The sequence below is a fragment of the Oncorhynchus keta genome, chromosome 19 (assembly GCF_023373465.1).
Source record: "Oncorhynchus keta strain PuntledgeMale-10-30-2019 chromosome 19, Oket_V2, whole genome shotgun sequence".
Taxonomy (NCBI): domain Eukaryota; kingdom Metazoa; phylum Chordata; class Actinopteri; order Salmoniformes; family Salmonidae; genus Oncorhynchus; species Oncorhynchus keta.
Window position 1 is genome coordinate 17,987,018 of NC_068439.1, and position 23,392 is coordinate 18,010,409.

The window sequence follows — 23,392 nt, forward strand, 5'->3', positions numbered from 1 at the left end:
CTGAGCCCTAGGACCATGCCCCAGGACTACCTGACATGATGACTCCTTGCTGTCCCCAGTCCACCTGGCCATGCTGCTGCTCCTGTTTCAACTGGCCTGGGCCCTAGGACCATGTCCCAGGACTACCTGACATGAGGACTCCTTGCTGTCCCCAGTCCACCTGGCCATGCTCCTGCTCCAGTTTCAACTGTTCTGCCTTACTATTATTCAACCATGCTGGTCATTTATGAACATTTGAACATCTTGGCCACGTTCTGTTATAATCTCCACCCGGCACAGCCAGAAGAGGACTGGCCACCCCACATATGCTCTCTCTAATTCTCTCTTTCTTTCTCTCTCTCGGAGGACCTGAGCCCTAGGACCGTGCCCCAGGACTACCTGACATGATGGCTCCTTGCTGTCCCCAGTCCACCTGACTGTGCTGCTGCTCCAGTTTCAACTGTTCTGCCTTATTATTATTCGACCATGCTGGTCATTTATGAACATTTGAACATCTTGGTCATGTTCTGTTAGAATCTCTACCCGGCACAGCCAGAAGAGGACTGGCCACCCCACATAGCCCGGTTCCTCTCTAGGTTTCTTCCTAGGTTTTGGCCTTTCTAGGGAGTTTTCCTAGCCACCGTGCTTTTACACCTGCATTGTTTGCTGTTTGGGGTTTTAGGCTGGGTTTCTGTACAGCACTTTGAGATATCAGCTGATGTACGAAGGGCTATATAAATAAATTTGATTTGATTTGATTTGATTTGAAATACATTTGACAATAAAATAATCCAACTGCGCTTACTCACTAAACCGTTTGGTAAACTTATAGGTTTTAAACTGGTTTGTCTACTATATATGCTACATAAATAAAATGTGTGTTTGTAAATGATAAACATCTAATGACATGTATGATACATGATAACCATACATAATGACTACTGTAAATGATAAACATCTAATGACATGTATGATAAATGATAACCATACATAATGACTACTGTAAATTATAAACATCTAATGACATGTATGATACATGATAACCATACATAATGACTACTGTAAATTATAAACATCTAATGACATGTATGATACATGATAACCATACATAATGACTACTGTAAATTATAAACATCTAATGACATGTATGATACATGATAACCATAAATAATGACTACTGTAAATTATAAACATCTAATGACATGTATGATACATGATAACCATACATAATGACTACTGTAAATTATAAACATCTAATGACATGTATGATACATGATAACCATACATAATGACTACTGTAAATTATAAACATCTAATGACATGTATGATACATGATAACCATACATAATGACTACTGTAAATTATAAACATCTAATGACATGTATGATACATGATAACCATACATAATGACTACTGTAAATTATAAACATCTAATGACATGTATGATACATGATAACCATACATAATGACTACTGTAAATTATAAACATCTAATGACATGTATGATACATGATAACCATACATAATGACTACTGTAAATTATAAACATCTAATGACATGTATGATACATGATAACCATACATAATGACTACTGTAAATTATAAACATCTAATGACATGTATGATACATGATAACCATACATAATGACTACTGTAAATTATAAACATCTAATGACATGTATGATACATGATAACCATACATAATGACTACTGTAAATTATAAACATCTAATGACATGTATGATACATGATAACCATACATAATGACTACTGGTTATTTCTGATGGATTCACATAGTAGTAACCACAATTGTGGTGAACACTTGTAATTTATTTCAACATGGAGCAGATAGACAGCAAGGGAGAGAAAGAAATCAAAGAGCTAGTGGACAAGGGGCCCATCAGAGAGGTGGGCATGGACCCTGTCACAGAGGTCAAAGAGGTGGGCATGGACCCTGTCAGAGGTCAGAGAGGTGGGCATGGACCCTGTCAAAGAGGTCAAAGAGGTGGGCATGGACCCTGTCAAAGAGGTCAAAGAGGTGGGCATGGACCCTGTCAAAGAGGTCAAAGAGGTGGGCATGGACCCTGTCAAAGAGGTCAGAGAGGTGGGCATGGACCCTGTCAGAGGTCAGAGAGGTGGGCATGGACCCTGTCAAAGAGGTCAGAGAGGTGGGCATGGACCCTGTCAAAGAGGTCAAAGAGGTGGGCATGGACCCTGTCAAAGAGGTCAGAGAGGTGGGCATGGACCCTGTCAAAGAGGTCAAAGAGGTGGGCATGGACCCTGTCAAAGAGGTCAAAGAGGTGGGCATGGGCCCTGTCAAAGAGGTCAGAGAGGTGGGCATGGACCCTGTCAAAGAGGTCAAAGAGGTGGGCATGGACCCTGTCAAAGAGGTCAAAGAGGTGGGCATGGGCCCTGTCAAAGAGGTCAAAGAGGTGGGCATGGACCCTGTCAAAGAGGTCAGAGAGGTGGGCATGGACCCTGTCAAAGAGGTCAAAGAGGTGGGCATGGACCCTGTCAAAGAGGTCAAAGAGGTGGGCATGGACCCTGTCAAAGAGGTCAGAGAGGTGGGCATGGACCCTGTCAAAGAGGTCAGAGAGGTGGGCATGGACCCTGTCAAAGAGGTCAGAGAGGTGGGCATGGACCCTGTCAAAGAGGTCAGAGAGGTGGGCATGGACCCTGTCAAAGAGGTCAAAGAGGTGGGCATGGACCCTGTCAAAGAGGTCAGAGAGGTGGGCATGGACCCTGTCAGAGGTCAGAGAGGTGGGCATGGACCCTGTCAAAGAGGTCAAAGAGGTGGGCATGGACCCTGTCAAAGAGGTCAGAGAGGTGGGCATGGACCCTGTCAAAGAGGTCAGAGAGGTGGGCATGGACCCTGTCAGAGGTCAGAGAGGTGGGCATGGACCCTGTCAAAGAGGTCAGAGAGGTGGGCATGGACCCTGTCAAAGAGGTCAAAGAGGTGGGCATGGACCCTGTCAAAGAGGTCAGAGAGGTGGGCATGGACCCTGTCAAAGAGGTCAAAGAGGTGGGCATGGACCCTGTCAAAGAGGTCAAAGAGGTGGGCATGGGCCCTGTCAAAGAGGTCAAAGAGGTGGGCATGGACCCTGTCAAAGAGGTCAGAGAGGTGGGCATGGACCCTGTCAAAGAGGTCAAAGAGGTGGGCATGGACCCTGTCAAAGAGGTCAAAGAGGTGGGCATGGACCCTGTCAAAGAGGTCAAAGAGGTGGGCATGGACCCTGTCAAAGAGGTCAGAGAGGTGGGCATGGACCCTGTCAAAGAGGTCAGAGAGGTGGGCATGGACCCTGTCAAAGAGGTCAAAGAGGTGGGCATGGACCCTGTCAAAGAGGTCAGAGAGGTGGGCATGGACCCTGTCAAAGAGGTCAGAGAGGTGGGCATGGACCCTGTCAAAGAGATGGACATCAGAGAGAGGGAGGCAGACAACAGAGGCCTTACCATGGCAGAGGCAGCCAGATTAGAACATTTGAGGACATTTCGCCAAGAAAACCATTAAGTCTGCAGGATATGGACTGTGCTTTACCATTACATTTACAGTAAATTAATATTGTAATGCATGTCAATTCACAAAACATGTTACACTATTCTTACTGTATGATCTATTGACAGTATACTCTGTTCTACCCTCAGAAGACCCCATGGTGGTGGCCGTGTGCTGACCGACCAGCAGGAGTGGGCAGTGGTGGAAATGATGAGGGCCAGGAATGACATACGTCTGTCTGAAAGAAAGCAGGCCATTGATGAGAATGATGACACCTTTGCCAATGTGTCATCCATCAGCCTGCCAACACCTTTTGAAGAGGCATTCAGGTATCTATGAAACACATTTACCTGGTGCCTTTTGGGAGAAATAACGACCAGGTGAAACATCTGCAGGCTGAGTATGTTCAGTTACAGCACTATATACGGTATTACTGTTACTGTTAATGCACATGCTACTTCACAATATCATATTGGAACTATACTGCAAAAATAACTAAGCAAAATATATTTTTAGAGGGTGATGGTACTTGATAATGATGTGAACCATCACACGTACGTATGTGTCTGCTTTGAAAGTGAACTGCGTTTGCGCGAGATCAGGGGTGTATTCGTTCCGCCAATTCGGATGAAAAACGTTTCTTAAACAGAAGCAAACGGAACGAAACAGGGATAAGCATATCTGAATATATCCAATAGAAGCTCTCGTTTGCAACTGTTGGACTTATAATTACACCCTAGATCAGCTAGATGCAGGCAAGAGTGTGCAGGTGGTATTGAATGAGTCAATGTCTGTCACATTCATTACAAAAATGTCTCTGGACCTGTGCACCTACGTTGTAAACCTTCATTCGTATGCTAGGTTGTAGCAACCTCATGATGGGGAAAACGTGAGTATCATGTAGTAGCCTAAACCTATCCATGTTACATTGAGCTGGGCGAATTGAATATGAATGACAGTCATCCAATTTGCTGTAATAGAAATAAGGCCATGCTCATACATTTTTTTATTGTCTCCCTCATCTTAAAAGGTACCGACCGCCACGGGTAGGAGTGTTAAGGACAATATGCAAGCATGGGAAATGAGGGGAGAGTAGTGGAGTGTGTGTGTGTGTGCGCGTGTGATTTCATGCTTGAATGCGAGTACATGATTGGTGTTTATTGCGTGGGACCATTTGTTTGAACTTAACAGTTAAAGGGGAGTTTAGACTTAAAGGAGAAGTTTTATTTTTTACAAACAAATCTACATTTTTTTATGTAAATGGGATGTTATAGAAGGGTCCAGACAGCTTTTTGGGGATTTCCTTTGTTTTACAGAAACTTGCCCCAAACAGCAAATCACTTCCTCATTTACTCAAATTTACTCAAATACTTTACTAACTGTAGAACAGACCTATCGCTCGAGCCGCAACAAAATGAAATATAACGTTGCGGATAAAGTTCGGAATGACACCATTTAGGTGTACAACATCTAAAGCCCTGCATCACTATACCGAGAGCTTTGCCGTTTAAAATGACGTATCTGGGTGTTTTTGGAGCCTTTGTTCATGTTTTTCAGGGCCCTCATTATACATAACGAGGATGAAGAAGTGATTTGCTGTTTGGGGTAAGTTTTTTGAAAAACAAGTGAAATCACAAAAAAGGCATCAGGACCCTTCTATAACACGCCATACATTTTCCAAACAAATTGATATTTGTTTGTAAAAAAAAATAAGAAAACTCTCCCTTTAAATGCTGCACCATGCTGTACTGAAAGCAGGGTCTATTTTTACCATGGCTGTGCTTATTAAACTTCCAAATGTCTCTCTCAAAGGAGAGGAAGAGAGTGGGAGACACATTAGGTTAGACTGGACGTCTATAGGCTCCCCTTTACTAACTCTGCTCCTATCTGACCCATAGGTCTCTACCACACCCATCCACCACTCCATGCAGGCTAAAGCAAACACTCAAAGTCTTTGAAAGATGTGTAACAGTATTTGAGCCCAGGTGTGCTATTCAGCCTGCAGGAGGGACCAGATCAGAGGTCAGTAGGAATAGACTGGAGTTAGACTGGATTAGAGAAAAACCCACAGGATACTTTGCATGTGTGTGAAAGTAAATATGATATGGATACATGAATTGTGGCAGACGCCAACCAGACACTCGCCTTTGCGTCGCCAGTATACACACACATACACACATACACACACACACACACACACACACACACACACACACACACACACACACACACACACACACACACACACACACACACACACACACACACACACACACACACACACACACACACACACACACACACACACACACACACACACTCTCTCTCTCTCTCTCTCTGAGAAACAATCCATGGCGGGGGATGTGAGAAACCGTTCTGGCAGATAGGTGAGGAATTCTATCTCCCCTCATCATGGAACCCCTCCTTTGGGAAAAGCTGACCAAGACTCCATTTTGTTGATCTGTCCAACGCTGGTCCGACCAATCTGATTCCACATTCCAAGACTGCTTCCATCACGTGGACTGGGATATTTTCCGTATTGCGTCAGACGACAACATTGACAAATACGCTGATTCAGTGTGCGAGTTCATTAGAACATGCGTTCCCATAGCAACGATTAAAACATTCCCAAACCAGAAACCGTGGATTGATGGCAGCATTCGTGTGAAACTGAAAGCGCAAACCACTGCTTTTAATCAGGGCAAGGTGACTGGAAACATGGCCGAATACAAACAGTGTAACTATTCCCTCCGCAAGGCAATCAAACAAGCTAAGCGTCAGTATAGAGACAAAGTAGAATCTCAATTCAACGGCTCAGACACAAGAGGTATGTGGCAGGGTCTACAGTCAATCACGGATTACAAAAAGAAAACCAGCACTGTCACGGACCAGGATGTCTTGCTCCCAGGCAGACTAAATAACTTTTTTGCCCGCTTTGAGGACAATACAGTGCCACTGACACTGACACTGCCTGCAACTAAAACATGCGGACTCTCCTTCACTGCAGCCGAAGTGAGGAAAACATTTAAACGTGTCAACCCTCGCAAGGCTGCAGGCCCAGAAGGCATCCCCAGCCGCGCCCTCAGAGCATGCGCAGACCAGCTGGCTGGTGTGTTTACGGACATATTCAATCAATCCCTATCCCAGTCTGTTGTTCCCACATGCTTCAAGAGGGCCACCATTGTTCCTGTTCCCAATAAAGCTAAGGTAACTGAGCTAAACGACTACCGCCCCGTAGCACTCACTTCCGTCATCATGAAGTGCTTTGAGAGACTAGTCAAGGACCATATCACCTCCACCCTACCTGACACACTAGACCCCTCCAATTTGCTTACCGCCCAAATAGGTCCACAGACGATGCAATCTCAACCACACTGCACACTGCCTAACCCATCTGGACAAGAGGAATACCTATGTGAGAATGCTGTTCATCGACTACAGCTCGGCATTTAACATCATAGTGCCCTCCAAGCTCGTCATCAAGCTCGAGACCCTGGGTCTCGACCCCGCCCTGTGCAACTGGGTACTGGACTTCCTGACGGGCCGCCCCAGGTGGTGAGGGTAGGCAACAACATCTCCACCCCGCTGATCCTCAACACTGGGGCCCCACAAGGGTGCGTTCTGAGCCCTCTCCTGTACTCCCTGTTCACCCACGACTGCGTGGCCACACACGCCTCCAACTCAATCATCAAGTTTGCGGACGAGACAACAGTGGTAGGCTTGATTACCAACAACGACGAGAAGGTGAGGGCCCTCGGAGTGTGGTGTCAGCAAAATAACCTCACACTCAACGTCAACAAAACTAAGGAGATGATTGTGGACTTCAGGAAACAGCAGAGGGAACACCCCCCTATCCACATCGATGGAACAGTAGTGGAGAGGGTAGTAAGTTTTAAGTTCCTCGGCGTACACATCACAGACAAACTGAATTGGTCCACCCACACAGACAGCATTGTGAAGATGCAGCAGCGCCTCCTCAACCTCAGGAGGCTGAAGAAATTCGGCTTGTCACCAAAAGCACTCACAAACTTCTACAGATGCACAATCGAGAGCATCCTGTCGGGCTGTATCACCGCCTGGTACGGCAACTGCTCCGCCCACAACCGTAAGGCTCTCCAGAGGGTAGTGAGGTCTGCACAACGCATCACTGGGGGCAAACTACCTGCCCTCCAGGACACCTACACCACCCGATGTCACAGGAAGGCCATAAAGATCATCAAGGACAGCAACCACCCGAGCCACTGCCTGTTCACCCCGCTATCATCCAGAAGGTGAGGTCAGTACAGGTGCATCAAAGCTGGGACCGAGAGACTGAAAAACAGCTTCCATCTCAAGGCCATCAGACTGTTAAACAGCCACCACTAACATTGAGTGGCTGCTGCCAACACACTGACTCAACTCCAGCCACTTTAATAATGGGAATTGATGGGAAATGATGTAAAATATATCACTAGCCACTTTAAACAATGCTACCTAATATAATGTTTACATACCCTACATTATTCATCTCATATGTATACGTATATACTGTACTCTATATCATCTACTGCATCCTTATGTAATACATGTATCACTAGCCACTTTAACTATGCCACTTTGTTTACATACTCATCTCATATGTATATACTGCACTCAATACCATCTACTGTATCTTGCCTATGCCGCTCTGTACCATCACTCATTCATATATCTTTATGTACATATTCTTTATCCCCTTACACTTGTGTCTATAAGGTAGTAGTTTTGGAATTGTTAGCTAGATTACTCGTTGGTTATTACTGCATTGTCGGAACTAGAAGCACAAGCATTTCGCTACACTCGCACTAACATCTGCTAACCATGTGTATGTGACAAATAAAATTTCATTTGAAAAATTTGATTTGAACTGTCCTCGAGCCCTCACCCCAACCCACTACCTCCTCTGTTATATTCAGCTACTGTACACCCCCCAGACAGGAAAACCATCCATACCATACATACAAAAGTGATCAGGACTTGAATAGTCCATCTCGTAACACAAAAAGCCTAACGCTAATAATGAAGGTCACTCAATTATTTAGTCCAATTGAAAAGCTACAGGTGAGAAGAAGTCAATGTATAAGTCAAATCAAAGAGTTAGGGGTCTATGAGATAGCCTGGCATTGTCGTTCTCCATATTCTTGTGTTCGAAAGAGGTTATCAGGTGGTATTCGTGTACTAGACATGATTTTGGAGATCAAAGTTCCTGCACACTTGGGCAGTTAGAGGAATTTCTGTCCCAATTATCTTTAATTGCAGCCGTCTTACTCAGTGGGTGGTGTGGAGACACTGTTGGAGAGCTTGGCACAGACACCAACACAAAACACCAGCACACGCGACCCGTGCACGTGCACATGCACACGCACACACACACACACACACACACACACACACACACACACACACACACACACACACACACACACACACACACACACACACACACACACACACACACACAATATGGGGCTTGGGCCAAATGCATTTTCAACTGTATGTCATGCTGCTATTCAAGAGCCAAATTGTCTTCAGTCTTATACTGTATCACAGACCAACCTACAGGTATTCTGCTATCAGTAGAACAGAGTATAGTAGTAGTAGTAAGGTACTAGTATAGTGGTACTAAAACAGAAGCAAAAAGACTAGAATGAGATAGGTCACTAAGTCTATGCTCTAGATCAGGGGTGTCAAACATACGGCCCGCGGGCCGGAACCGGCCCCAAGGAGGTTCGATCAGGCCCGCAGGATAATTTGAAAGTGGAAAAAATGCATAAAGACATGGAATTAATTTTTTTATTTTAAGACAAGCCGCATCACTGAGACAGACTGAAAACAGCAGACGGTATCAATGCGCCATCTGCTGCTTGTTACGACGTTGTTAAGATTGTTAATGTCTCTACCTCTCCACTACACCCTCATTAGCCAAAATGTCGTTATCCAAACGGAGAAAAGTAGATAAGGAGTGTAGAATTTTCAAAGAAAAATGGACCACGTCCTATTTATTTACAGAGATGCACGGAAAACCTTTGTGCTTGGTGTGTTGCAACAAGTTTCGGTATTGAAGGAATATAATATTCGACGCCACTACGAGACTCATCACAGCGAAAAATATGACGGCTTGCAAGGACAACTGAGAAGAGATAAGATTAACGAATTGCTGGCGGGTCTGAGGAAACAGCAGTCAACTTTCATCCAGAGCCGAGAAGTCAGTGAAGCAGCGGTAAAAGCCAGCTACCTAATTGCTAGCGAAATAGCATTAGCATCGAAGCCGTATTCGACGGTGACTTTGTTAAACGATGCATGATGAAGGCGGCTGAACTTGTATGTCCCGAGCGACAAGCTTTTGCCAATATTAGCATGACGAGGAATACTATAGCAGAGAGGATTTCGTAACTATCGGCAGATTTAGACAGTCAATTGAAACAGAGAGTCAAGTCATTTATTGCATTTTCCGTGGCAATTGACGAGCACTGACATCACAGACGTGGCCCAACTGGCCATATTTATTCGAGGAGTTGATGAGACATTGACTGTTACTGAAGAGTTTCTTGAGTTGGTGCCAATGATGGACACCACAACAGCCGAGGACATTTTCGGCTCTGTCCTTGCTGCATTGGACAGAGTTGGAGTGGACTGGTCCCGCGCTGTCAGCCTGGCTACAGACGGCGCGCCATCCATGGTCGGAAAGAAAGCAGGTGTCGCGACAAAGTTCAAAGACAAAGTACAAGCCCTTAATGGAGGAGATCGTTTCTGGACATTTCACTGTATTTTGCACCAGGAGGCATTGTGTTGCAAGTCGCTGAAAATGGACCACGTCATGGAGGTGGTTGTTCGCACTGTAAATTTCATCCGGTCCAGAGGTCTGAACCATCGTCAGTTTGACAAACTTCTCAGCGACAGCAACATTACCCACAGCCTGCCATACCACACTGAAGTGAGATGGTTAAGCCGAGGCGCTGTGCTGAGGCATTTCTTTGATCTATGAGAGGAAATCGGACAGTTCATGGAGAAAAAGGAAAACCGGTGTTGGAATTACAATCTCAGGAATGGCTACGGGACCTTGCATTCTTGGTTGATATTACTGAACACTTGAACAATCTGAACAAAATGTTGCAAGGCCGCAAAAAGTTGTCACACAGTTTTCTGACAACATACATGCATTTAAGTTGAAGCTGACTTTGTGGGAGATGCAACTGGCAAATGGCAACCCTGCTCATTTCCCCTGTCTGAGAGATGTGTGTGTGACCAGACCTGATGCGGACATGAAACGGTACAAAGACAAAATTGCAGGACTACTGCGGGAGTTTGAGAAACGTTTTCAGGTATTTGGTGAACTTGAGACAGAATTTTCAGTTTTCGCTCACCTTTCACAGTTAAAGCTTCTGATCTGCCGGTCGAAATTCAGCTAGAGATAATTGATTTGCAGTGTGATGCAGATTTGAAGGGCAAATTTGCCTCTGTAGGTCTGGACAGATTTTATCAGTATCTACTACCAGGGTACCCCAAATTAACAGCCCTGGCTGCTAAAATTTTGTGCATGTTTGGGACAACCTACCTTTGTGAACAAATTTTCTCAGTGATGAATATCAATAAAACAAAAATGCGTTCAAGGCTCACAAACAAGCACTTAAATGACATTCTGAAAGTGACAGCTAGTCAGGACATGACACCTGGTGTTGATGCACTTGTACAGGCCAAAAGATGCCAAGTTTCAGGTACAAATACAAGTCCAGACTAGACTAACACCTTTAAAATGCTGCCTTAGATACTGTTTGCATTGAAAGAATACAGCTCTGTGAAGATGAATCCTTACTGTGGTGATTTAAAAAATGTGCACTTTAATGTTAGTCAGCAGCTTCAAAACAAAAGTTGTGTGATGGAATTCTACTGTTCATACAACTCCATACATTTTCAGTATGTATTGTATGTGTATGTATGTTTCATGTATGAAGTTTACAGATTTACAGGACAGGCGAACACTTTCTTCATTACACATTTAAAATCACTCTCCTTAGTTTGTAAGGTGTACGCAGGGATTACATTTAGATTTTATATGCGTATGTGTAAGTGGTTTAAAAATTCCTTTCTTTAAAAGTCTCATTTAATCTTAAAGTGCATTACTATATTTTTCAGTACCAATTAAAGTTTTGTGCCTTTGTACAATCAGTGGGATCAGTTGCAATGCATATTTGTGAATGATAAAAGTAAATTGCACATTTGTCTAAGGAAATATGAGGTGTTTCATGAAATGTTTTGTAAAAGGATAGTTCATTAAATTTCAATATTTTCCTAATGTTCTTGTGCTTCTTTACACCAAAACAAAGGAAAGACATGATATTTTGGTTATTTATAGCAGAGTATGGTATAATTTTAATGGTCCGGCCCACTTGACATCTCCCTAGGCCGTATGTGGCCCACGATGCGAAATGAGTTTGACACCCTGCTCTAGATTTAACCTAGTGGAATATCTAATTCTGGTCTTTTTAGATCTATGTAGATTGATTTATCAATAAGGTAAACTACATTTCTGCTCTGGCAAATATAAATATATTTTCTAGAAACAAGCACAAAACCCTGAATAAGTCATCATTTTAATTTTTCTTTTACCTTCAGTTAAGAACAAATTCTTATTTACAATGACGGCCTACCAAAAGGCCTCCTGCGGAGACGGGGGACTGGGATTAAAATAAATAAATAAATACAATATAAAGAGAGAGAGACAACACAACACTACATAAAGAGAGACCTAAGACAACAACATAGCAAGGCAGCAACACATGACAACACAGCAGGGTAGCAACACAACCTAACAACAACATAGTAGCAACACAACATGGTAGCAGCAAAAAACATAGTACAAACATTATTGGGCACAGACAACAGCACAAAGATCAAGAAGGTAGAGACAACAATACATCACACAAAGCAGTCACAACTGTCAGTAAGAGTGGCCATGATTGGGTCTTTGAATGAAGAGATAAAACTGTCCAGTTTGAGTGTTTGTTGCAGCTCGTTCCAGTCGCTAGCTGCAGCGAACTGAAAAGACGAGCGACCCAGGGATGTGTGGGGACCTTTAACAGAATGTGACTGGCAGAACGGGTGTTGTATGTGGAGGATGAGGGCTGCAGTAGATATCTAAGATAGGGGGGAGTGAGGCCTAAGAGGGTTTTATAAATAAGCATCAACCAGTTTACAGAGGAGTATAGTGTGCAGTGATGTGTCCTATAAAGAGCATTGGTGGCAAATCTGATGGCCGAATGGTAAGAACGTCGAGCCGCTCGAGAGCACCCTTACCTGCCGATCTATATATTATGTCTCCATAATCTAGCACGGGTAGGATGGTCATCTGAATCAGGGTTAGTTTGGCAGCTGGGGTGAAAGAGGAGCGAAACCAAGTTTAGATTTAACTTTAGCCTGTAGCTTTGATATGTTCTGAGAGAAGGACAGTGCACCGTCTAGCCATACTCCCAAGTACTTGTATGAGGTGACTACCTCAAACTCTAAACCCTCAGAGGTAGTAGCAGGAGCGGAAGAGATACTCTGAATGATCGGCTATGAAAAGCCAACTGACATTTACTCCTGAGGTGCTGACCTGTTGCACCCTCGACAACCACTGTGATTATTATTATTTGACCCTGCTGGTCATCTATGAACATTTGAACATCTTGGCCATGCTCTGTTATAATATCCACCCGGCAGTCAGAAGAGGACTGGCCACCCCTCATAGCCTGGTTCCTCTCTAGGTTTCTCCCTAGGTTCTGGCCTTTCTAGGGAGTTTTTCCTAGCCACCGTGCTTCTACACCTGCATTGCTTGCTGTTTGGGGTTTTAGGCTGGGTTTCTGTACAGCACATTGTGACATCAGCTGATGTAAGAAGGGCTTTATAAATTAATTTGATTGATTGATTGATAGTAACACCTGTGGAAAGAGGGACATTTTTCTTACCAAACCACATTGTCTTTGTTTTGGAGGTGTTCAGAACAAGGTTAAGGGTAGAGAAAGCTTGTTGGACACTAAGACAGCTTTGTTGTAGAGCATTTAACACAAAATCCGGAGATGGGCCAGCTGAGTATAAGACTGTATCGTCTGCATATAAATGGATGAGAGAGCTTCCTACTGCCTGAGCTATGTTGTTGATATAAATTGAGAAGAGCGTGGGGCCTGGGATTGGGGTACTCCCTTGGTGACAGGCTGTGGCTGAGACAGCAGATCTTCTGACTTTATAGACTGCACTCTTTGAGAGGTAGTTAGCAAACCAGGCCAAAGACCCCTCAGAGACACCAATACTCCTTAGCCGGCCTACAAGAATGGAATGGTCTACCGTATCAAAAACTTTGGCCAACTCAATAAAAATAGCAACACATTATTGCTTAGAATCAAGGGCAATAGGGACATCATTGAGGACTTTTAAGGTTGCAGTGACACATCCATAACCTGAGTGGAAACCAGATTGTATACCAGAGAGAATACTATAGACATCAAGAAAACCAGTCAGTTGATTATTGACATGTTTTTCCAACACTTTTGATAAACAGGACACAACCAGTGCTGCTATAGCATCAGGTTAGAGTAATGCACAGCTGAGCGGTGATTATCTTCTGGAAGGTTTATACAGCATTGGGTCTCTAATGCCTATCAAACACATAAGCCCCAGTCTGAATGAACATACTCGGCTTGGCCTGTGCAGTATATTGGTTAACTAAATCATACCTGGGATGTTACTGTAGTTTAGCCTGTATTAATGAACTAAATCCTAGCTGGGATGTTACATTTACATTACATTTAAGTCATTTAGCAGACGCTCTTATCCAGAGCGACTTACAAATTGGTGCATTCACCTTATAACATCCAGTGGAACAGCCACTTTACAATAGTGCATCTAAATCTTTTAGGGGGGGGGGGTGAGAAGGATTACTTTATCCTATCCTAGGTATTCCTTAAAGAGGTGGGGTTTCAGGTGTCTCCGGAAGGTGGTGATTGACTCCGCTGTCCTGGCGTCGTGAGGGAGTTTGTTCCACCATTGGGGGGCCAGAGCAGCGAACAGTTTTGACTGGGCTGAGCGGGAACTGTACTTCCTCAGTGGTAGGGAGGCGAGCAGGCCAGAGGTGGATGAACGCAGTGCCCTTGTTTGGGTGTAGGGCCTGATCAGAGCCTGGAGGTACTGAGGTGCCGTTCCCCTCACAGCTCCGTAGGCAAGCACCATGGTCTTGTAGCGGATGCGAGCTTCAACTGGAAGCCAGTGGAGAGAGCGGAGGAGCAGGGTGACGTGAGACTATGTTACTGTAGTTTATCCTGTATTAACAAACTAAATCCTAGCTGGGATGTTACTGTAGTTTATCCTGTATTAATGAACTAAATCCTAGCTGGGATGTTACTGTAGTTTAGCCTGCATTAATGAACTAAACCCTAACTGGAGTGTTACTGTAGTTTATCCAGTATTAATGAACTAAATCCTAACTGGGATGATACTGTAGTTTAGCCTGCATTAGTTAACTAAACCCAAACTGGGATGCTACTGTAGTTTAGCCTGTATTAGTTAATTAACTAAACCCGAACTGGGATGCTACTGTAGGTTAGCCGGTATTAGTTAACTAAAACCTAGCTGGAGTGTTACTGTAGTTTAGCCTGTATTAGTTAACTAAACCCTTACTGGGATGCTACTGTAGTTTAGCCTGTATTAGTTAACTAAAACCTAACTGGAGTGTTACTGTAGTTTAGCCGGTATTAGTTAACTAAAACCGAACTGGAGTGTTACTGTAGTTTAGCCGGTATTAGTTAACTAAAACCCTAACTGGAGTGTTACTATAGTTTAGCCTGTATTAGTTAACTAAAACCCTAACTGGAGTGTTACTGTAGTTTAGCCGGTATTAGTTAACTAAAACCCTAACTGGGATGCTACTGTAGTTTAGCCGGTATTAGTTAACTAAACCCTACTTGGAGTGTTACTGTAGTTTAGCCGGTATTAGTTAACTAAACCCTAACTGGAGTGTTACTGTAGTTTAGCCTGTATTAGTTAACTAAAACCTAACTGGGATACTACTGTAGTTTAGCCGGTATTAGTTAACTAAAACCTAGCTGGAGTGTTACTGTAGTTTAGCCGGTATTAGTTAACTAAACCCTAACTGGAGTGTTACTGTAGTTTAGCCGGTATTAGTTAACTAAACCCTAACTGGAGTGTTACTGTAGTTTAGCCGGTATTAGTTAACTAAAACCGAGCTGGAGTGTTACTGTAGTTTAGCCTGTATTAGTTAACTAAAACCTAACTGGGATGCTACTGTAGTTTAGCCTGTATTAGTTAACTAAAACCGAGCTGGAGTGTTACTGTAGTTTAGCCGGTATTAGTTAACTAAAACCGAGCTGGAGTGTTACTGTAGGTTATCCTGTATTAGTTAACTAAAACCTAACTGGAGTGTTACTGTAGTTTAGCCGGTATAAGTTAACTAAAACCTAACTGGGATGCTACTGTAGTTTAGCCTGTATTAGTTAACTAAAACCTAGCTGGAGTGTTACTGTAGTTTAGCCGGTATTAGTTAACTAAAACCTAACTGGAGTGTTACTGTAGTTTAGCCTGTATTAGTTAACTAAAACCTAACTGGGATGCTACTGTAGTTTAGCCTGTATTAGTTAACTAAAACCGAGCTGGAGTGTTACTGTAGGTTATCCTGTATTAGTTAACTAAAACCTAACTGGAGTGTTACTGTAGTTTAGCCGGTATAAGTTAACTAAAACCTAACTGGGATGCTACTGTAGTTTAGCCTGTATTAGTTAACTAAAACCTAGCTGGGATGCTACTGTAGTTTAGCCTGTATTAGTTAACTAAAGCCTAACTGGAGTGTTACTGTAGTTTAGCCGGTATTAGTTAACTAAAGCCTAACTGGAGTGTTACTGTAGTTTAGCCGGTATTAGTTAACTAAAACCTAGCTGGAGTGTTACTGTAGTTTAGCCTGTATTAGTTAACTAAAACCTAACTGGGATGCTACTGTAGTTTAGCCTGTATTAGTTAACTAAAACCTAGCTGGAGTGTTACTGTAGTTTAGCCTGTATTAGTTAACTAAAGCCTAACTGGAGTGTTACTGTAGTTTAGCCGGTATTAGTTAACTAAAACCTAACTGGAGTGTTACTGTAGGTTAGCCTGTATTAGTTAACTAAAACCTAACTGGGATGCTACTGTAGTTTAGCCTGTATTAGTTAACTAAAACCTAGCTGGAGTGTTGCTATAGTTTAGCCTGTATTAGTTAACTAAAACCTAACTGGGATGCTACTGTAGTTTAGCCGGTATTAGTTAACTAAAACCTAGCTGGAGTGTTACTGTAGTTTAGCCGGTATTAGTTAACTGAAACCTAACTGGGATGCTACTGTAGTTTAGCCTGTATTAGTTAACTAAAACCTAGCTGGAGTGTTGCTATAGTTTAGCCTGTATTAGTTAACTAAAACCTAACTGGGATGCTACTGTAGTTTAGCCTGTATTAGTTAACTAAAACCTAGCTGGAGTGTTGCTATAGTTTAGCCTGTATTAGTTAACTAAAACCTAACTGGGATGCTACTGTAGTTTAGCCTGTATTAGTTAACTAAAACCTAGCTGGAGTGTTACTGTAGTTTAGCCTGTATTAGTTAACTAAAACCCTAACTGGAGTGTTACTGTAGTTTAGCCTGTATTAGTTAACTAAAACCTAGCTGGAGTGTTACTGTAGTTTAGCCGGTATTAGAATCTCTCTGTACTTTGATCCATTCCTCTTTTCATCAATCCTGACTGGTCTCCCAGTCCCTGCCAATGAAAACCATCCCCACAGCATGATGCTGCCACCACCATGCTTCACCGTAGGGATGGTGCCAGGTTTCCTCCAGACGTGATGCTTGGCATTCTTGGTTTCATCAGACCAGAGAATCTGGTTTCTCATGGTCTGAGAGTCTTTAGATGCCTTTTGGCAAACTCCAAACGGGCTGTCATGTGCCTTTTACTGAGGAGTGGCTTCCTTCTGGCCACTCTACCATAAAGGCCTGATTGGTGGAGTGCTGCAGAGATGGTTGTCCTTCTGGAAGGTTCTCCCATCTCCACAGAGGAACTCTAGAGCTCCGTCATCGGGTTCTTGGTCACCTCCCTGACCAAGGCCCTTCTCCCCTGATTGCTCAGTTTGTCAAGGCAGTCCACTGTGTTCTTGGGGACATTCAATGCTGCAGATTTTTTTTCACCCTTCCACAGATCTGTGCTTTGACCTAATCCTGTCTCGGAGCTCTACGGACAATTACTTCAACCTCATGGCTTGGTTTTTGCTCTGACATGCACTGTCAACTGTGGGACCTTATATAGACAGGCGTGTGCCTTTCCAAATCATGTCCACATCAATTGAATTTAGTACAGGTGGACTCCAATCAAGTTGTAGAAACATCTCAAGGATGATCAATTCAAACCGGATGCACCTGAGCTCAATTTTGAGTCTCATAGCAAAGGGTCTGAATACTTATTTAAATAAGGTATTTCTGTTTTTTATTTTTCATACATTTGGCAAAATTTCACAAAATAACTGTTTTTGCTTCCTCATTATGGAGTATTGTATGTAGATTTCTGAGGACTTAAAAAAATTGAATCCATTTTAGAACAAGGCTGTAACGTCACATAATGTGGGGAAATGAAGGGGCCTGAATACTTTCTGAATGCACTGTACAGGGAGAAAAGAGAGGAAGAGGTTAGAGACACGTACCATAAGTTGCAGTTCTCTTTGTATGTCTGTCCTGAGAGGAATTTGTGGCTGTTCCTTTCACAGGTGCCTGGAAGGAAACAAAGGAAGGAAATTCAGAAAGATGCTGACAGCCGATAGGATCACATTAATGATAACTTTTTAGTCCAGTTGTGGCGGAAGATCTGAGAGGCTGACTCATACAGATTCCTCCACTATATTTTCTCACCACACTCCCATGTATACACACACACACTCTACACACACACTCTACACACACACTCTACACTACACACACACACTCTACACTACACACACACACTCTACACTACACACACACACTCTACACACACACACTACACTACACACACACTCTACACTACACACACACACTCTACACTACACACACACACTCTACACTACACACACACACACACACACTCTACACACACACACTACACTACACACACACTCTACACACACACTCTACACCACACACTCCACACACACACACACTACACACACACTCTACACTACACACACACACTCTACACACACACTCTACACTACACACTCTACACACTCTACACTATACACACACACACACTCACTCTACACTACACACTCTCTACACACACTCTCTACACTACACACACACACACACACACACACACACACACACACACACACACACACACACACACACACACACACACACACACACACACACACACACACACTCTACACTACACACTCTACACTACACACTCTACACTACACACTCTACACTACACACACTCTACACTACACACACTCCACAATACACACTCCACACACTCTACACTACACACTCTACACTACAATACACACTCCACATACTCTACGCACACTCTACACTACACACACTCTACACTACGCACACTCTACACTACGCACACTCTACACTTCACACACTCTACACTACACTACACACTCTACACTACACACTCTCTACACTACACACACTCTACAATACACACAATCTACAATACACACTCCACACACTCTACACTACACACACTCTACAATACACACTCCACACACTCTACACACACACTCTACACACACACACTCTACACTACACACTCCACACACACTCTACACACCAACTCTACACTACACACAATCTACAATACACACTCTACACTACACACTCTACAATACACACTCTACACACACACTCTACAAACACACTCTACACTACACACACTCTACAATACACACTACACACACACTCTACACACACACTCTACACACACTCTACACTACACACACTCTACAATACACACTCCACACTACACACTCCACACTACACACACACACTCTACACTACACACACAAACACACTACAATACACATCCACACACTCTACACTACACACTCTACACTACACACACTCTACAATACACACTCCACACACTCTACACTACACACTCTACACTACAATACACACTCTACACTACACACACTCTACACTACGCACACTCTACACTACGCACACTCTACACTACACACACTCTACAATACACACAATCTACAATACACACTCCACACACTCTACACTACACACTCTACTCTAGACTACATTTACATTTAAGTCATTTAGCAGACGCTCTTATCTACACACACTCTACACATTCTACACTACACACACACACTCCACACACTCTACACTACACACACTCTACAATACACACTCCACACACTCTACACACACACTCTACACACACACTCTACACTACACACTCCACACACACTCTACACACTCTACAATACACACTCTACACACACACTCTACAAACACACTCTACACTACACACACTCTACAATACACACTCCACACACTCTACACACACACTCTACACACACTCTACACTACACACACTCTACAATACACACTCCACACTACACACTCCACACTACACACACACACACTCTACACTACACACACACACTCTACACTACATACACACACACTCTACAATACACATCCACACACTCTACACTACACACACACACTCTACACTACACACACCTTTTAACATTTTATTTTAGTAATGAGTGGATACATTTTCACAGACACACACACACTTCACACTCCAGACAGACATACACACACACACTCCACACTCCAGACACACACAGACACAGACACACACACACACACTCTACACTACACACACTCTACAATACACACTCCACACTACACACACAAACACACTCTACACTACACACACACACACACACACTCCGCACTGCAAACACACACTCCACACACTCTACACTACACACACACACTCTACACTACACACACCTTTTAAAATGTTATTTTAGTAATGAGTGGATACATTTTCACAGACACACACACACTTCACACTCCAGACAGACACACACACACACACTCCACACTCCAGACACACACAGACACAGACACACACTCCACGCTACAGACACAGACACTCCAGACACAGACACACTCTACACTCCAGACACAGACACTCCAGACACAGACACACATTCTACACTCCAGACACAGACACAGACACACACTCCACACTACAGACACACAAAGGCACGCAGGCATGAGGGGCACACGGGCGTGCTCAAACGCCAGCAGGAGAGGGAAAGTACCCAAGCTACCAGCCATGCAGGCACCCACGTGTCCACAAACACACACCCACACACAGAGTGTGTCGTGAGAGAGTTAACAGTAACACCCTGGCTGTGAGGTGTGTAGTGAGAGAGTTAACAGTAACACCCTGGCTGTGAGGTGTGTAGTGAGAGAGTTAACAGTAACACCCTGGCTGTGAGGTGTGTAGTGAGAGAGTTAACAGTAACACCCTGGCTGTGAGGGGTGTAGTGAGAGAGTTAACAGTAGCACCCTGGCTGTGCGGTGTGTAGTGAGAGAGTTAACAGTAACACCCTGGCTGTGAGGTGTGTAGTGAGAGAGTTAACAGTAACACCCTGGCTGTGAGGTGTGTAGTGAGAGAGTTAACAGTAACACCCTGGCTGTGAGGGGTGTAGTGAGAGAGTTAACAGTAACACCCTAGCTGTGAGGTGTGTAGTGAGAGAGTTAACAGTAACACCCTGGCTGTGAGGGGTGTAGTGAGAGAGTTAACAGTAACACCCTGGCTGTGAGGGGTGTAGTGAGAGAGTTAACAGTAACACCCTGGCTGTGAGGGGTGTAGTGAGAGAGTTAACAGTAACACCCTGGCTGTGAGGTGTGTAGTGAGAGAGTTAACAGTAACACCCTGGCTGTGAGGTGTGTAGTGAGAGAGTTAACAGTAACACCCTGGCTGTGAGGTGTGTAGTGAGAGAGTTAACAGTAACACCCTGGCTGTGAGGTGTGTAGTGAGAGCGTTAACAGTAGCACCCTGGCTGTGAGGGGTGTAGTGAGAGAGTTAACAGTAACACCCTGGCTGTGAGGTGTGTAGTATTGTGTGTGGGGTTTGGGGAACCCTGAGCTGCAGTAATCTTCTGTTGGAATGTCCTGTTGGCTTCTGTCCTCTGTGTCCCAGGGCTAACAGGTCCTCATCATGCCTTAACAAGCTTAATTACACACACACTCAATGAAAACCCTGCCACCTCCAGGGGGTTCCAGGGGACAGGTGCGCCACTCTACCTCACACATCCCACCCCTCACTGGGCAAAGACAACCCCCCGTGTGGCCTCCGAGGGTGGGGTCAATTTAAATTCCATCTAGACCTCCTCAGTATAGGATTAGACATTCCATGGAGTTTGAATCAAAACGTATAATCCATGTATTAACCTCATGGTCCTTTTTTCAACGTTTTCTCAGCACTATTTCCTTTCCAATGTCTTTTGTCATTTTCAAATGCTTACAGGGTCATTCCAATGTTCAGTTGAAGTCCTAGACTGACTGGGACAGATATCTACACCATCTCTGCTGACCTCTTCCCTCTAACACTCCCCTTGTGTAGAAGGAGGGTCAGTTGCCAACGCTGTGTTGGGCCCTGCAGGAGACTGCTGTGTGATTTATGGTAGTAACACTGTAACACTCCAGAAGCTACTCCTCCTTCAGCTGTCTGTCTGGTCTGTCTGTCTGTCTGTCTGTCTGTCTGTCTGTCTGTCTGTCTGTCTGTCTGTCTGTCTGATTAACTCTAAAAGTCTAAGCCGTTGGGGTGGCGGGGGGCTAACATATGGAATTGTTTTACGATGGTGATACCATGGACCATTAACACGACACTACACACTCCAGACACAGACACACAGACACACAAAGGCACGCAGGCATGAGGGGCACACGGGCGTGCTCAAACGCCAGCAGGAGAGGGAAATGCACCCAAGCTACCAGCCATGCAGGCACCCACGTGTCCACAAACACACACCCACACACAGAGTGTGTAGTGAGAGAGTTAACAGTAACACCCTGGCTGTGAGGTGTGTAGTGAGAGAGTTAACAGTAACACCCTGGCTGTGAAGGGTGTAGTGAGAGAGTTAACAGTAACACCCTGGCTGTGAGGGGTGTAGTGAGAGAGTTAACAGTAACACCCTGGCTGTGAAGGGTGTAGTGAGAGAGTTAACAGTAACACCCTGGCTGTGAAGGGTGTAGTGAGAGAGTTAACAGTAACACCCTGGCTGTGAGGGGTGTAGTGAGAGAGTTAACAGTAGCACCCTGGCTGTGACGTGTAGTGAGAGAGTTAACAGTAACACCCTGGCTGTGAGGGGTGTAGTGAGGGAGTTAACAGTAGCACCCTGGCTGTGAGGGGTGTAGTGAGAGAGTTAACAGTAGCACCCTGGCTGTGAGGTGTGTAGTGAGAGAGTTAACAGTAACACGCTGGCTGTGAGGTGTGTAGTGAGAGAGTTAACAGTAACACCCTGGTTGTGAGGTGTGTAGTGAGAGAGTTAACAGTAACACACTGGCTGTGAGGGTTGTAGTGAGAGAGTTAACAGTAGCACCCCTGCTGTGAGGGGTGTAGTGAGAGAGTTAACAGTAGCACCCTGGCTGTGAGGGGTGTAGTGAGAGAATTAACAGTAACACCCTGGCTGTGAGGTGTGTAGTGAGAGAGTTAACAGTAGCACCCTGGCTGTGAGGTGTGTAGTGAGAGAGTTAACAGTAGCACCCTGGCTGTGAGGTGTGTAGTGAGAAAGTTAACAGTAACACCCTGGCTGTGAGGGGTGTAGTGAGAGAGTTAACAGTAACACCCTGGCTATGAGGTGTGTAGTGAGAG

The 23,392-nt window shown here is 44.2% G+C and overlaps 1 protein-coding gene and 1 long non-coding RNA gene across 2 annotated transcripts in view; one reads left to right on the forward strand and one right to left on the reverse strand.

Moving 5' to 3' along the window:
- Nucleotides 1–23,392, reverse strand: part of LOC118375655 (tubulointerstitial nephritis antigen-like) — a 91,976-nt gene that overhangs the window by 53,928 nt on the left and 14,656 nt on the right. Inside the window, exon 3 of the mRNA XM_052469918.1 lies at nucleotides 18,186–18,252. Coding sequence (XP_052325878.1) covers nucleotides 18,186–18,252 — 67 coding nt within the window. The remainder of the gene's footprint in view (nucleotides 1–18,185; nucleotides 18,253–23,392) is intronic.
- On the forward strand, nucleotides 2,816–3,089 carry LOC127909280 (uncharacterized). Its single transcript, XR_008070592.1, has 3 exons — nucleotides 2,816–2,857; nucleotides 2,891–2,965; nucleotides 3,032–3,089. It is a non-coding gene; the product is annotated as an uncharacterized LOC127909280 (long non-coding RNA).